This window comes from Petromyzon marinus, chromosome 80 (assembly GCF_048934315.1).
Source record: "Petromyzon marinus isolate PM22_M1 ecotype Great Lakes invasive population chromosome 80, UKy_Petmar_22M1.pri1.0, whole genome shotgun sequence".
Lineage (NCBI taxonomy): Eukaryota > Metazoa > Chordata > Hyperoartia > Petromyzontiformes > Petromyzontidae > Petromyzon > Petromyzon marinus.
The window spans coordinates 8,898,508-8,914,888 of record NC_133746.1 but is presented as its reverse complement, the minus strand read 5'-3'; the positions used below and the strand labels follow the sequence as shown (position 1 = coordinate 8,914,888).

At 54.7% G+C, this 16,381-nt stretch overlaps 1 protein-coding gene across 1 annotated transcript in view; it reads left to right on the top strand.

Moving 5' to 3' along the window:
* LOC116937787 (carnitine O-palmitoyltransferase 1, liver isoform-like) overlaps positions 1–16,381 on the top strand; it is a 142,724-nt gene that overhangs the window by 41,448 nt on the left and 84,895 nt on the right. Inside the window, exon 4 of the mRNA XM_076057228.1 lies at positions 8,370–8,541. Within this exon, the coding sequence (XP_075913343.1) occupies positions 8,370–8,541 (172 nt within the window). The remainder of the gene's footprint in view (positions 1–8,369; positions 8,542–16,381) is intronic.

The window sequence follows — 16,381 nt, the reverse complement described above, 5'->3', positions numbered from 1 at the left end:
TCACTTGTGGGGTTCACTTGTGGGGTTCACTTGAGGGGTTCACTTGTGGGGTTCACTTGAGGGGTTCACTTGTGGGGTTCACTTGTGGGGTTCACTTGTGGGGTTCACTTGAGGGGTTCACTTGAGGGGTTCACTACCAGGGGTTCACTTGAGGGGGTTCACCACCAGGGTTCACTTGAGGGGTTCACTTGTGGGGTTCACTTGTGGGGTTCACTTGAGGGGTTCACTTGTGGGGTTCACTTGAGGGGTTCACTTGAGGGGTTCACTTGAGGGGTTCACTTGTGGGGTTCACTTGAGGGGTTCACTTGTGGGGTTCACTTGAGGGGTTCACTACCAGCGTTCACTTGTGGGGTTCACTTGAGGGGTTCACTTTTGGGGTTCACTTGAGGGGTTCACTTGAGGAGTTCACTTGTGGGGTTCACTTGTGGGGTTCACTTGAGGGGTTCACTTGAGGGGTTCACTTGTGGGGTTCACTTGCGGGGTTCACTTGAGGGGTTCACTTGTGGGGTTCACTTGAGGGGTTCACTTATGGGGTTCACTTGAGGGGTTCACTTGAGGGGTTCACTTGAGGGGTTCACTTGCGGGGTTCACTTGAGGGGTTCACTTGAGGGGTTCACTTGAGGGGTTCACTACCAGCGTTCACTTGAGGGGTTCACTTGTGGGGTTCACTTGAGGGGTTCACTTGTGGGGTTCACTTGAGGGGTTCACTACCAGCGTTCACTTGAGGGGTTCACTTGTGGGGTTCACTTGTGGGGTTCACTTGAGGGGTTCACTTGTGGGGTTCACTTGTGGGGTTCACTTGAGGGGTTCACTTGAGGGGTTCACTTGAGGGGTTCACTTGTGGGGTTCACTTGAGGGGTTCACTTGTGGGGTTCACTTGTGGGGTTCACTTGTGGGGTTCACTTGAGGGGTTCACTTGAGGGGTTCACTTGTGGGGTCCACTACCAGGGTTCACTTGAGGGGTTCACTTGAGGGGTTCACTTGTGGGGTTCACTTGAGGGGTTCACTTGTGGGGTTCACTACCAGGGTTCACTTGTGGGGTTCACTTGAGGGGTTCACTTGAGGGGTTCACTTGAGGGGTTCACTACCAGGGTTCACTTGAGGGGTTCACTTGAGGGGTTCACTTGAGGGGTTCACTTGTGGGGTTCACTTGAGGGGTTCACTTGAGGGGTTCACTTGAGGGGTTCACTTGAGGGGTTCACTTGTGGGGTTCACTTGAGGGGTTCACTTGCGGGGTTCACTTGAGGGGTTCACTTGTGGGGTTCACTTGAGGGGTTCACTTGTGGGGTTCACTTGCGGGGTTCACTTGAGGGGTTCACTTGAGGGGTTCACTTGTGGGGTTCACTTGTGGGGTTCACTTGAGGGGTTCACTTGTGGGGTTCACTTGAGGGGTTCACTTGAGGGGTTCACTTGAGGGGTTCACTACCAGGGGTTCACTTGAGGGGGTTCACCACCAGGGTTCACTTGAGGGGTTCACTTGTGGGGTTCACTTGTGGGGTTCACTTGAGGGGTTCACTTGTGGGGTTCACTTGAGGGGTTCACTTGAGGGGTTCACTTGAGGGGTTCACTTGTGGGGTTCACTTGAGGGGTTCACTTGTGGGGTTCACTTGAGGGGTTCACTACCAGCGTTCACTTGTGGGGTTCACTTGAGGGGTTCACTTTTGGGGTTCACTTGAGGGGTTCACTTGAGGAGTTCACTTGTGGGGTTCACTTGTGGGGTTCACTTGAGGGGTTCACTTGAGGGGTTCACTTGTGGGGTTCACTTGCGGGGTTCACTTGAGGGGTTCACTTGTGGGGTTCACTTGAGGGGTTCACTTATGGGGTTCACTTGAGGGGTTCACTTGAGGGGTTCACTTGAGGGGTTCACTTGCGGGGTTCACTTGAGGGGTTCACTTGAGGGGTTCACTTGAGGGGTTCACTACCAGCGTTCACTTGAGGGGTTCACTTGTGGGGTTCACTTGAGGGGTTCACTTGTGGGGTTCACTTGAGGGGTTCACTACCAGCGTTCACTTGAGGGGTTCACTTGTGGGGTTCACTTGTGGGGTTCACTTGAGGGGTTCACTTGTGGGGTTCACTTGTGGGGTTCACTTGAGGGGTTCACTTGAGGGGTTCACTTGAGGGGTTCACTTGTGGGGTTCACTTGAGGGGTTCACTTGTGGGGTTCACTTGAGGGGTTCACTTGAGGGGTTCACTTTTGGGGTCCACTACCAGGGTTCACTTGAGGGGTTCACTTGAGGGGTTCACTTGTGGGGTTCACTTGAGGGGTTCACTTGTGGGGTTCACTACCAGGGTTCACTTGTGGGGTTCACTTGAGGGGTTCACTTGAGGGGTTCACTTGAGGGGTTCACTACCAGGGTTCACTTGAGGGGTTCACTTGAGGGGTTCACTTGTGGGGTTCACTTGAGGGGTTCACTTGAGGGGTTCACTTGAGGGGTTCACTTGAGGGGTTCACTTGAGGGGTTCACTTGAGGGGTTCACTTGAGGGGTTCACTTGCGGGGTTCACTTGAGGGGTTCACTTGAGGGGTTCACTTGAGGGGTTCACTTGAGGGGTTCACTTGCGGGGTTCACTTGAGGGGTTCACTTGAGGGGTTCACTTGCGGGGTTCACCTGTGGGGTTCACTTGAGGGGTTCACTTGAGGGGTTCACTTGAGGGGTTCACTTGTGGGGTTCACTTGAGGGGTTCACTTGTGGGGTTCACGTGAGGGGTTCACTTGAGGGGTTCACTTGAGGGGTTCATTTGAGGGGTTCACTTGTGGGGTTCACGTGAGGGGTTCACTTGTGGGGTTCACTTGAGGGGTTCACTTGTGGGGTTCACTTGTGGGGTTCACTTGTGGGGTTCACTTGAGGGGTTCACTTGAGGGGTTCATTTGAGGGGTTCATTTGAGGGGTTCACGTGAGGGGTTCACTTGAGGGGTTCACTTGAGGGGTTCACTTGTGGGGTTCACTTGTGGGGTTCACTTGAGGGGTTCACTTGTGGGGTTCACTTGAGGGGTTCACTTGAGGGGTTCACTTGTGAGGTTCACTTGAGGGGTTCACTTGTGGGGTTCACTTGAGGGGTTCACTTGAGGGGTTCACTTGTGGGGTTCACTTGAGGGGTTCACTTGCGGGGTTCACTTGAGGGGTTCACTTGTGGGGTTCACTTGAGGGGTTCACTTGTGGGGTTCACTTGCGGGGTTCACTTGAGGGGTTCACTTGTGGGGTTCACTTGTGGGGTTCACTTGAGGGGTTCACTTGTGGGGTTCACTTGAGGGGTTCACTTGTGGGGTTCACTTGTGGGGTTCACTTGAGGGGTTCACTTGAGGGGTTCACTACCAGGGGTTCACTTGAGGGGGTTCACCACCAGGGTTCACTTGAGGGGTTCACTTGTGGGGTTCACTTGTGGGGTTCACTTGTGGGGTTCACTTGAGGGGTTCACTTGTGGGGTTCACTTGAGGGGTTCACTTGTGGGGTTCACTTGAGGGGTTCACTTGTGGGGTTCACTTGAGGGGTTCACTACCAGCGTTCACTTGTGGGGTTCACTTGAGTGGTTCACTTTTGGGGTTCACTTGAGGGGTTCACTTGAGGGGTTCACTTGTGGGGTTCACTTGTGGGGTTCACTTGAGGGGTTCACTTGAGGGGTTCACTTGTGGGGTTCACTTGAGGGGTTCACTTGTGGGGTTCACTTGAGGGGTTCACTTGAGGGGTTCACTTGAGGGGTTCACTTGTGGGGTTCACTTGAGGGGTTCACTTGAGGGGTTCACTTGCGGGGTTCACCACCAGGGTTCACTTGAGGGGTTCACTTGAGGGGTTCACTTGAGGGGTTCACTTGCGGGGTTCACTTGAGGGGTTCACTTGAGGGGTTCACTACCAGCGTTCACTTGAGGGGTTCACTTGTGGGGTTCACTTGAGGGGTTCACTTGTGGGGTTCACTTGAGGGGTTCACTACCAGCGTTCACTTGAGGGGTTCACTTGTGGGGTTCACTTGTGGGGTTCACTTGTGGGGTTCACTTGTGGGGTTCACTTGAGGGGTTCACTTGAGGGGTTCACTTGAGGGGTTCACTTGTGGGGTTCACTTGAGGGGTTCACTTGTGGGGTTCACTTGAGGGGTTCACTTGAGGGGTTCACTTGTGGGGTCCACTACCAGGGTTCACTTGAGGGGTTCACTTGAGGGGTTCACTTGTGGGGTTCACTTGAGGGGTTCACTTGTGGGGTTCACTACCAGGGTTCACTTGTGGGGTTCACTTGAGGGGTTCACTTGAGGGGTTCACTTGAGGGGTTCACTACCAGGGTTCACTTGAGGGGTTCACTTGAGGGGTTCACTTGAGGGGTTCACTTGTGGGGTTCACTTGTGGGGTTCACTTGAGGGGTTCACTTGAGGGGTTCACTTGAGGGGTTCACTTGAGGGGTTCACTTGCGGGGTTCACTTGAGGGGTTCACTTGAGGGGTTCACTTGAGGGGTTCACTTGAGGGGTTCACCTGTGGGGTTCACTTGAGGGGTTCACTTGCAGGGTTCACTTGAGGGGTTCACTTGAGGGGTTCACTTGCAGGGTTCACCTGTGGGGTTCACTTGAGGGGTTCACTTGAGGGGTTCACTTGAGGGGTTCACTTGTGGGGTTCACTTGAGGGGTTCACTTGTGGGGTTCACGTGAGGGGTTCACTTGAGGGGTTCACTTGAGGGGTTCACTTGAGGGGTTCACTTGTGGGGTTCACGTGAGGGGTTCACTTGAGGGGTTCACTTGTGGGGTTCACTTGTGGGGTTCACTTGTGGGGTTCACTTGAGGGGTTCACTTGAGGGGTTCACTTGAGGGGTTCACTTGAGGGGTTCACTTGTGGGGTTCACTTGTGGGGTTCACTTGAGGGGTTCACTTGAGGGGTTCACTTGTGGGGTTCACTTGAGGGGTTCACGTGAGGGGTTCACTTGTGGGGTTCACTTGAGGGGTTCACTTGAGGGGTTCACTTGAGGGGTTCACTTGTGGGGTTCACTTGCGAGGTTCACTTGAGGGGTTCACTTGAGGGGTTCACTACCAGCGTTCACTTGAGGGGTTCACTTGAGGGGTTCACTTGAGGGGTTCACTTGAGGGGTTCACTTGAGGGGTTCACTACCAGCGTTCACTTGCGGGGTTCACTTGAGGGGTTCACTTGAGGGGTTCACTTGAGGGGTTCACTTGTGGGGTTCACTACCAGCGTTCACTTGAGGGGTTCACTTGAGGGGTTCACTTGAGGGGTTCACCACCAGGGTTCACTTGAGGGGTTCACTTGAGGGGTTCACTTGAGGGGTTCACTACCAGCGTTCACTTGTGGGGTTCACTTGAGGGGTTCACTTGAGGGGTTCACTTGAGGGGTTCACTTGAGGGGTTCACTTGTGGGGTTCACTTGAGGGGTTCACTACCAGCGTTCACTTGTGGGGTTCACTTGAGGGGTTCACTTGAGGGGTTCACTTGTCGGGTTCACTTGTGGGGTTCACTTGAGGGGTTCACTTGAGGGGTTCACTTGAGGGGTTCACTACCAGGGTTCACTTGAGGGGTTCACTTGTGGGGTTCACTTGAGGGGTTCACTTGTGGGGTTCACTTGAGGGGTTCACTTGAGGGGTTCACTTGTGGGGTTCACTTGAGGGGTTCACTTGTGGGGTTCACTTGAGGGGTTCACTTGAGGGGTTCACTTATGGGGTTCACTTGAGGGGTTCACTTGTGGGGTTCACTTGAGGGGTTCACTTGAGGGGTTCACTACCAGGGTTCACTTCTGGGGTTCACTTGAGGGGTTCACTTGTGGGGTTCACTTGTGGGGTTCACTTGAGGGGTTCACTTGAGGGGTTCACTTGAGGGGTTCACTTGTGGGGTTCACCACCAGGGTTCACTTGAGGGGTTCAATTGAGGGGTTCACTTGAGGGGTTCACTTGTGGGGTTCACTTGAGGGGTTCACTTGTGGGGTTCACTTGAGGGGTTCACTTGAGGGGTTCACTTGAGGGGTTCACTTGTGGGGTTCACTTGAGGGGTTCACTTGTGGGGTTCACTTGTGGGGTTCACCACCAGGGTTCACTTGTGGGGTTCACTTGTGGGGTTCACTTGAGGGGTTCACTTAAGGGGTTCACTTGAGGGGTACACTTGAGGGGTTCACTTGTGGGGTTCACTTGAGGGGTTCACTTGTGGGGTTCACTTGTGGGGTTCACTTGTGGGGTTCACCACCAGGGTTCACTTGTGGGGTTCACTTGTGGGGTTCACTTGAGGGGTTCACTACCAGGGTTCACTACCAGGGTTCACTTGAGGGGTTCACTACCAGGGTTCACTTGAGGGGTTCACTTGAGGGGTTCACTTGTGGGGTTCACTTGAGGGGTTCACTTGAGGGGTTCACTTGTGGGGTTCACTTGTGGGGTTCACTTGAGGGGTTCACTTGAGGGGTTCACCACCAGGGTTCACTTGAGGGGTTCACTTGTGGGGTTCACTTGAGGGGTTCACTTGAGGGGTTCACTTGTGGGGTTCACTTGAGGGGTTCACTTGAGGGGTTCACCACCAGGGTTCACTTGAGGGGTTCACTTGAGGGGTTCACTTGAGGGGTTCACTTGAGGGGTTCACTTGTGGGGTTCACTTGAGGGGTTCACTTGAGGGGTTCACCACCAGGGTTCACTTGAGGGGTTCACTTGAGGGGTTCACTTGAGGGGTTCACTTGTGGGGTTCACTTGAGGGGTTCACTTGTGGGGTTCACTTGCGGGGTTCACTTGAGGGGTTCACTTGAGGGGTTCACTTGAGTGGTTCACTTGAGGGGTTCACTTGTGGGGTTCACTTGAGTGGTTCACTTGAGGGGTTCACTACCAGCGTTCACTTGAGGGGTTCACTTGAGGGGTTCACCACCAGGGTTCACTTGAGGGGTTCACTTGAGGGGTTCACTACCAGCGTTCACTTGAGGGGTTCACTTGAGGGGTTCACCACCAGGGTTCACTTGAGGGGTTCACTTGAGGGGTTCACTACCAGCGTTCACTTGAGGGGTTCACTTGTGGGGTTCAACATCAGGGTTCACTACCAGCGTTCACTTGAGGGGTTCACTTGAGGGGTTCACTTGTGGGGTTCACTACCAGCGTTCACTTGAGGGGTTCACTTGAGGGGTTCACTTGAGGGGTTCACTACCAGCGTTCACTTGAGGGGTTCACTTGAGGGGTTCAACATCAGGGTTCACTTGAGGGGTTCACTTGAGGGGTTCACTACCAGCGTTCACTTGAGGGGTTCACTTGAGGGGTTCAACATCAGGGTTCACTTGAGGGGTTCACTTGAGGGGTTCACTACCAGCGTTCACTTGAGGGGTTCACTTGAGGGGTTCAACATCAGGGTTCACTTGAGGGGTTCACTTGAGGGGTTCACTTGAGGGGTTCAACATCAGGGTTCACTACCAGCGTTCACTTGAGGGGTTCACTTGAGGGGTTCAACATCAGGGTTCACTTGAGGGGTTCACTTGAGGGGTTCACTACCAGCGTTCACTTGAGGGGTTCACTTGAGGGGTTCACTACCAGCGTTCACTTGAGGGGTTCACTTGAGGGGTTCAACATCAGGGTTCACTACCAGCGTTCACTTGAGGGGTTCACTTGAGGGGTTCAACATCAGGGTTCACTTGAGGGGTTCACTTGAGGGGTTCACTACCAGCGTTCACTTGAGGGGTTCACTTGAGGGGTTCAACATCAGGGTTCACTTGAGGGGTTCACTTGAGGGGTTCACTACCAGCGTTCACTTGAGGGGTTCACTTGAGGGGTTCACTACCAGCGTTCACTTGAGGGGTTCACTTGAGGGGTTCAACATCAGGGTTCACTTGAGGGGTTCACTTGAGGGGTTCACTACCAGCGTTCACTTGAGGGGTTCACTTGAGGGGTTCAACATCAGGGTTCACTTGAGGGGTTCACTTGAGGGGTTCACTACCAGCGTTCACTTGAGGGGTTCACTTGAGGGGTTCAACATCAGGGTTCACTACCAGCGTTCACTTGAGGGGTTCACTTGAGGGGTTCAACATCAGGGTTCACTTGAGGGGTTCACTTGAGGGGTTCACTACCAGCGTTCACTTGAGGGGTTCACTTGAGGGGTTCAACATCAGGGTTCACTACCAGCGTTCACTTGAGGGGTTCACTTGAGGGGTTCAACATCAGGGTTCACTACCAGCGTTCACTTGAGGGGTTCACTTGCGGGGTTCAACATCAGGGTTCACTTGAGGGGTTCACTTGAGGGGTTCACTTGCGGGGTTCAACATCAGGGTTCACTTGAGGGGTTCACTTGAGGGGTTCAACAGCAGGGTACAAAGTTTGCCAGCACTCACCCCTCACCCCCTCTTCCCCCCTGCCCCCCCCTTGCCCCCCCTGCCCCTCTGCCCCCCTGCCCCCCCCCCTGCCCCCCTGCCCCCCCCCCCCCCCCCCCAGTGGCTACCTCTCCCACGGAGGCAACAGCCTGCTGTCGGCGCTGCTGTTTGCCACGCTGCTGTGGCTGCTGCTGGTGCTGCTGCTGCGCCTGTTGCTGCGCCTGTTGCTCTCCTACCACGCCTGGATGTTCCACCCCCACCGCAAGGCCACCGTGCTCACACGGGCCTGGCTGGTCAGGAGGCGGGGGGAGGGGGGAGGGAGGGGGGGAGGGGAGGAGGGGGAGGAGGGGGGTGAGGGTGGGTGAGGAGGGGTGGGGTGAGGGAGGGGGTGAGGAGGGGGGTAGGGAGGGGGGTAGGGAGGGGGGTAGGGAGGGGGTGAGGGGTGGGGTGAGGAGGGGTGGGGTGAGGAGGGTGGGGTGAGGGAGGGGTGAGGAGGGGGTGAGGTGAGGAGGGGTGGGGTGAGGAGGGGGGGGGGTGAGGAGGGGGGGGTGAGGAGGGGTGGGGTGAGGAGGGGGAGGGTGAGGAGGTTGGGGGGTGAGGAGGGGGGGTGATGAGGGGGGGGGTTGAGGAAGGGGGGGATGTGAAGGAAGGGGGTGAGGGGGTGAGGGAGGGGGTGGTGAGGGAGGGGTGAGTAGGAGGGGGGGTGAGGAGAGGGGGGGGTGAGGGCCATTGTGTATCTGTGTGTGTGTGTATCTGTGTGTGTATCTGTGTGTGTATCTGTGTGTGTGTGTATCTGTGTGTGTGTGTATCTGTGTGTGTGTGTATCTGTGTGTGTGTGTATCTGTGTATGTGTGTGTATCTGTGTGTGTGTGTATCTGTGTGTGTGTGTATCTGTGTGTGTGTGTATCTGTGTGTGTGTATCTGTGTGTGTGTGTATCTGTGTGTGTGTGTATCTGTGTGTGTGTGTATCTGTGTGTGTGTGTATCTGTGTGTGTGTGTATCTGTGTGTGTGTATCTGTGTGTGTGTATCTGTGTGTGTGTATCTGTGTGTGTGTATCTGTGTGTGTGTGTATCTGTGTGTGTGTGTATCTGTGTGTGTGTGTATCTGTGTGTGTGTGTATCTGTGTATGTGCGTGTATCTGTGTGTGTGTGTATCTGTGTGTGTGCGTGTATCTGTATGTGTGTGTATCTGTGTGTGTGTGTATCTGTGTGTGTGTGTATCTGTGTATGTGTGTGTATCTGTGTGTGTGTGTATCTGTGTGTGTGTGTATCTGTATGTGTGTGTATCTGTGTGTGTGTATCTGTGTGTGTGTGTATCTGTGTGTGTGTGTATCTGTGTGTGTGTGTATCTGTGTGTGTGTGTATCTGTGTGTGTGTATCTGTGTGTGTGTATCTGTGTGTGTGTATCTGTGTGTGTGTATCTGTGTGTGTGTGTATCTGTGTGTGTGTGTATCTGTGTGTGTGTGTATCTGTGTGTGTGTGTATCTGTGTATGTGCGTGTATCTGTGTGTGTGTGTATCTGTGTGTGTGCGTGTATCTGTATGTGTGTGTATCTGTGTGTGTGTGTATCTGTGTGTGTGTATCTGTGTGTGTGTATCTGTGTATGTGTGTGTATCTGTGTGTGTGTGTATCTGTGTGTGTGTGTATCTGTGTGTGTGTATCTGTGTGTGTGCGTATCTCTATGTATCTGTGTGTGTGTGTCTCTGTGTGTGTATCTCTTTATGTATCTCTGTGTGTGTATCTGTGTGTGTGTCTCTGTGTGTGTGGCAAAACAACCCCCTACCTCCTCGCGGTGCCGGACGGGCAACTCTGTCGTGGACAGCGCTGTGGGGGGAGATCCAATTTTGATTGGCTCCTCCCCTCATGGCATCTGTGTCCACCACAGGGGCTAAACGGGGGCTCTGGACGGGTGCGAGGGGCTGGTAACCCCTCCACCTTCAATTAATTACCACAAAACCACGAATTAAACTGAAATATGTAACAACTAAGCTTGTGCCGGAGGCCCCGGGGGGCCAGGCGTCTATGACGTCTCCTGGCCAAACCCCAATTGGCGGAGCCAGGAGATTGAATACCTACCCTCGGGGCTACTCCAGAAACAACGAAAAGCCACTACGGGTGGCCACGTGGAATGTTCGAACGCTCACTGCAGAGGAGAGGCTGCCACTCCTCTGTCGGGAGCTGGACCGGTACCGCCTGGATCTATGCGGCATTCAGGAGGTCCGGTGGACCGGCTCTGGCTCCTGCCACCATGAGGGGTGGACAGTCCTCTACTCGGGGCAGCAGACTGCCAAACAACAGGGTGTGGGTCTTCTTTTGAACAAAAGAATGAAGGGGGCGTGGGAGCGTGGCGGTGAGGTGTGGGAAGCTGTAAGCCCCAGGCTACTTTGGGCTCGCCTTCCCATCAACCGGAGGCGAGGAATGGTGGTCGTGGTTACTTATGCCCCCACCGAAGATGAACATCCGTGGAGGGATGCAGGCAAAGCCGATGAGTCAGATGCCTTCTATGACCTCCTGTCACAGGTGCTGGCTAAAGTGGCCCCTCGGGATAGAGTCATCATGTTGGGTGACTTCAATGCCCGAGTTGGTCATGATACTGGCACCTGGTCTGGAGTGATTGGAGGGCATGGGCCAGATCAGCTCAATAACAACGGTAGGAGGCTGCTAGATTTTTGTGCAGCCCATGGGCTTGTAATTACCAACACGCTGTTCCGGCATCGGCGCATCCACACAACATCATGGATGCATGCCGGGTCCAAGCAAGAACATCTGCTGGACTACATAGTGACGGACCAGCGAATGCGAGCCCATGTCCTTGACACCAGGACCTACCGTGGAGCTGATCTGCCCTCTGACCATCGACTAGTCATCTGTAAGATGCGCCTGCCATTCTTCCACTCCGGTGGTGGGTGTACACCCAGGACCCCATTCCAACCTAAAGTGGCCTGGTCTCAGTTATCTGATGAAAGTTGCAAGCGAGAATTTCATCATCGCTTGCGGCTGGAATTGGCATCGTCCCCGACTCCTCCTGATGTCGAGGGTAAATGGGCGAGGTTTAGGACTGTGACTCATGCAGCTGCAATGGCTGCTTTGGGTACGCGGTCCAGACCTCCCCAGACACCCTGGATGACAGAGGAGTTGTTCAGGATGGTTGAGAAAAGCGACAGGCCCACTGTCATCGGCTACAGAATCCCACGTCAGAGAATGAGGAGGCTTACCGCAGCCTTCGCTCGGAGGTTCGGAGAGCCGTGAGGCGCTGCAAGGATGGATGGTGGTCGCGGGTTGCTGAGGAGATGGAGTCTGCCTCAGTGGCCCGTGATCACAAATCTCTATTTAACTCCATCAAAAAAGTAACCTGCAGCGCCACACCTATTACCATCATTAGGGGAAAAAACGGTGATCCAATTTCCGACCCCCAGGAACAGGTTCGCAGATTTGCTGAGCATTTCTGTGAGGTCCTGGGGGAGGGAAAATCCCTCAGCCAGAAAACACCGTGGCACAAAGTGAGGATGACCCTGCTGAGGCTGCGGTGCCTCAAATATTGGATGAAGTCACCCCCTGTGAGTGGCTGGCTGAGGTGCCATCTGCTGAGGAAGTATTGAAGGCGATCCGGAGTCTGAGACCAGGAAAGGCAGCGGGCAGAGATGATCTCCCAAGCGAAATGCTGAGGGAGGGTGGCGTTTGTGCACAGACTGCCCTATATGACATCATAACAACAGTCTGGACCACTGGACGGGTTCCGCAGGATTGGAAGGATGCCCTGGTGGTCCCCCTTTTTAAGAAGGGGGACCGCACAGACTGTAACAACTACAGGGGCATCTCACTCCTCAGTGTGCCGGGAAAGGTCCTGGCAAGGATTATTCAGCATCGCCTTGCCAGGCACGCTGAGGAGAGGCTTGCGGAGCCCCAATGCGGTTTCAGGAAAGGGCGGTCCTGCACAGATGCCATATTTTCTGTCCGTCTGCTACAGCAGAGGTGTAGGGAATTCCAACAAGACCTACATCTCTGCTTTATTGACCTGGTCAAGGCCTATGATACCATCAGTAGGCCTGGGCTCTGGGTCGTTCTTCGTGCTTTTGGAGTACCTGACCCTCTGCTCACGATCATTAAGGACCTTCATGATGGTGAGCGGGCCCGGGTAAAACTACGTGGCCGGGAGTCAGAGTCATTCCCTGTACACCTTGGGGTGCGACAGGGATGTCCTCTGGCTCCCACATTATTTAACATCTATTTTGACCACGTAGTTCGTGAAGCCTTCAATAGCTGTACCGGGGGAATCTCCATATGGTACAGATATAATGGGAGGCTAATCGATGCCCGGGTGCGGTCAAGGGATGGCTCCCTATTGCTCAACCACGTTATGTATGCTGATGACTTGGTAATAGCTGCTCAGTCAGAGGAGGAGTTGGAGACGCTGCTGCTGAGACTGGAGCGTGCCACTAAGAGGTGGGGCCTTACCATCAGCCCCACCAAAACTAAGCACCTGCCTGGGTATTTTGTACCATCGGACACTCCACCCCCACAACTCCCAATCGGTGATGGGGCAGTTGTGGAGAGAGTGGAGAGTTTCCCATACCTGGGCAGTGTGCTTATGACTGGCTCCAGTTTAACAGCAGAGGTCTCACTCAGAATCAGTCGAGCGGAAATATCTTTTAATCGGTTGCGTAACGCTGTGTGGAAGCTACCTGGTCTGTCGCTCCGCACTAAGCTTCAGGTCTTCTCGGCCATGGTCATTCCCTCCCTTCTCTACGCTTGCGAAACGTGGACCCCCCTAATGGAACATCTTCGCCGGTTAGAAACATTTAGGCTGGCCTGCCTACGATCCATCCTGGGTTTAACCAGACTGGATTGTGTGAGGAGCTCACAAATCCTTGAAAGATCTGGGCAGGGTCCCATCGGTGAGCTCCTCCGGCAGGCAAGGCTGCGATGGCTGGGTCATGTAGCCCGCATGCCCAGCCACCGCATGCCGAAACAGGTTTTGTTTGGCCGGATTGAGGGGGCTAAGCGGGCGCGGCACGGGCTAGAGAAGAGATGGAGTGATGTGGTACAGGAGGACGTGGAGCTGAGTGGACTTGCCGATGACTGGTACCAGCGGTGTCAAGATCGGCCTCTGTGGAGGAGGCTCGTGAAGGATGCTACTGGGCAGTTGGAGGCAGTTGCCCTCCAACAACAACGGAGTGCGGAGGAGCGACGCTCACAACAGCGAGCGGAGCGCCGGGTGGCTAAAGCACAGCAGGTTGGCACAGTAGGGGGCACAGGTGGTGCATCAGCCAGTCATCTCAGTCAGTCGACCCGTGGCACCTGGGTCTGCCCCGTGACCACCTGCCAGCGGGCGTTCGACACTTCACGTGGCCTCAGGGTGCACATAGCCTGGCACAAGCGTCGTGGTGACGTCACCGCCACTTAGTGGCGAATGGCGGTTGTTGTTGTTGTTGTGTGTGTATCTGTGTGTGTAGCGGTTAGCGCGCTGCGCTATGAACCTGGCGACCCGGGTTCGATTCCCGCTCACGGCCAACACCAGTGACGATTATCTGAACCGGTCCCGGGCCTCTCCTAGGTCGACTCAGCCTCAAATGAGTACCTGGTGCGGTGTGTAAACATTGCCACTAGGGAGACAAAGGCGGTCGGGCGTGGTGCTGGCCACCCACCCCCTCGTGTACCGTTCCGGCCTTCATAGGTGCTCGCTAACAGCACTTGCCCCTACAGTCTGTTAAGGCTATATGGGGGATCTTTGTCTTTGTTGTGTGTATCTGTGTATGTGTGTGTATCTGTGTGTGTGTGTATCTGTGTGTGTGTGTGTATCTGTGTGTGTGTGTATATCTGTGTGTGTGTGTGTGTATCTGTGTGTGTGTGTATCTGTGTGTGTGTGTGTATCTGTGTGTGTGTATCTGTGTGTGTGTATCTGTGTGTGTGTGTGTATCTGTGTGTGTGTGTATCTGTGCCGGACGGGCAACTCTGTCGTGGACAGCGCTGTGGGGGAAGATCCAATTTTGATTGGCTCCTCCCCTCATGGCATATGTGTCCACCACAGGGGCTAAACGGGGGCTCTGGACGGGTGCGAGGGGCTGGTAACCCCTCCACCTTCAATTAATTACCACAAAACCACGAATTAAACTGAAATATGTAACAACTAAGCTTGTGCCGGAGGCCCCGGGGGGCCAGGCGTCTATGACGTCTCCTGGCCAAACCCCAATTGGCGGAGCCAGGAGATTGAATACCTACCCTCGGGGCTACTCCAGAAACAACGAAAAGCCACTACGGGTGGCCACGTGGAATGTTCGAACGCTCACTGCAGAGGAGAGGCTGCCACTCCTCTGTCGGGAGCTGGACCGGTACCGCCTGGATCTATGCGGCATTCAGGAGGTCCGGTGGACCGGCTCTGGCTCCTGCCACCATGAGGGGTGGACAGTCCTCTACTCGGGGCAGCAGACTGCCAAACAACAGGGTGTGGGTCTTCTTTTGAACAAAAGAATGAAGGGGGCGTGGGAGCGTGGCGGTGAGGTGTGGGAAGCTGTAAGCCCCAGGCTACTTTGGGCTCGCCTTCCCATCAACCGGAGGCGAGGAATGGTGGTCGTGGTTACTTATGCCCCCACCGAAGATGAACATCCGTGGAGGGATGCAGGCAAAGCCGATGAGTCAGATGCCTTCTGTGACCTCCTGTCACAGGTGCTGGCTAAAGTGGCCCCTCGGGATAGAGTCATCATGTTGGGTGACTTCAATGCCCGAGTTGGTCATGATACTGGCACCTGGTCTGGAGTGATTGGAGGGCATGGGCCAGATCAGCTCAATAACAACGGTAGGAGGCTGCTAGATTTTTGTGCAGCCCATGGGCTTGTAATTACCAACACGCTGTTCCGGCATCGGCGCATCCACACAACATCATGGATGCATGCCGGGTCCAAGCAAGAACATCTGCTGGACTACATAGTGACGGACCAGCGAATGCGAGCCCATGTCCTTGACACCAGGACCTACCGTGGAGCTGATCTGCCCTCTGACCATCGACTAGTCATCTGTAAGATGCGCCTGCCATTCTTCCACTCCGGTGGTGGGTGTACACCCAGGACCCCATTCCAACCTAAAGTGGCCTGGTCTCAGTTATCTGATGAAAGTTGCAAGCGAGAATTTCATCATCGCTTGCGGCTGGGATTGGCATCGTCCCCGACTCCTGATGTCGAGGGTAAATGGGCGAGGTTTAGGACTGTGACTCATGCAGCTGCAATGGCTGCTTTGGGTACGCGGTCCAGACCTCCCCAGACACCCTGGATGACAGAGGAGTTGTTCAGGATGGTTGAGAAAAAGCGACAGGCCCACTGTCATCGGCTACAGAATCCCACGTCAGAGAATGAGGAGGCTTACCGCAGCCTTCGCTCGGAGGTTCGGAGAGCCGTGAGGCGCTGCAAGGATGGGTGGTGGTCGCGGGTTGCTGAGGAGATGGAGTCTGCCTCAGTGGCCCGTGATCACAAATCTCTATTTAACTCCATCAAAAAAGTAACCTGCAGCGCCACACCTATTACTATCATTAGGGGAAAAAACGGTGATCCAATTTCCGACCCCCAGGAACAGGTTCGCAGATTTGCTGAGCATTTCTGTGAGGTCCTGGGGGAGGGAAAATCCCTCAGCCAGGAAAACATCGTGGCACAAAGTGAGGATGACCCTGCTGAGGCTGCGGTGCCTCAAATATTGGATGAAGTCACCCCCTGTGAGTGGCTGGCTGAGGTGCCATCTGCTGAGGAAGTATTGAAGGCGATACGGAGTCTGAGACCAGGAAAGGCAGCGGGCAGAGATGATCTCCCAAGCGAAATGCTGAGGGAGGGTGGCGTTTGTGCACAGACTGCCCTATATGACATCATAACAACAGTCTGGACCACTGGACGGGTTCCGCAGGATTGGAAGGATGCCCTGGTGGTCCCCCTTATTAAGAAGGGGGACCGCACAGACTGTAACAACTACAGGGGCATCTCACTTCTCAGTGTGCCGGGAAAGGTCCTGGCAAGGATTATTCAGCATCGCCTTGCCAGGCACGCTGAGGAGAGGCTTGCGGAGCCCCAATGCGGTTTCAGGAAAGGGCGGTCCTGCACAGATGCCATATTTTCTGTCCGTCTGCTACAGCAGAGGTGTAGGGAATTCCAACAA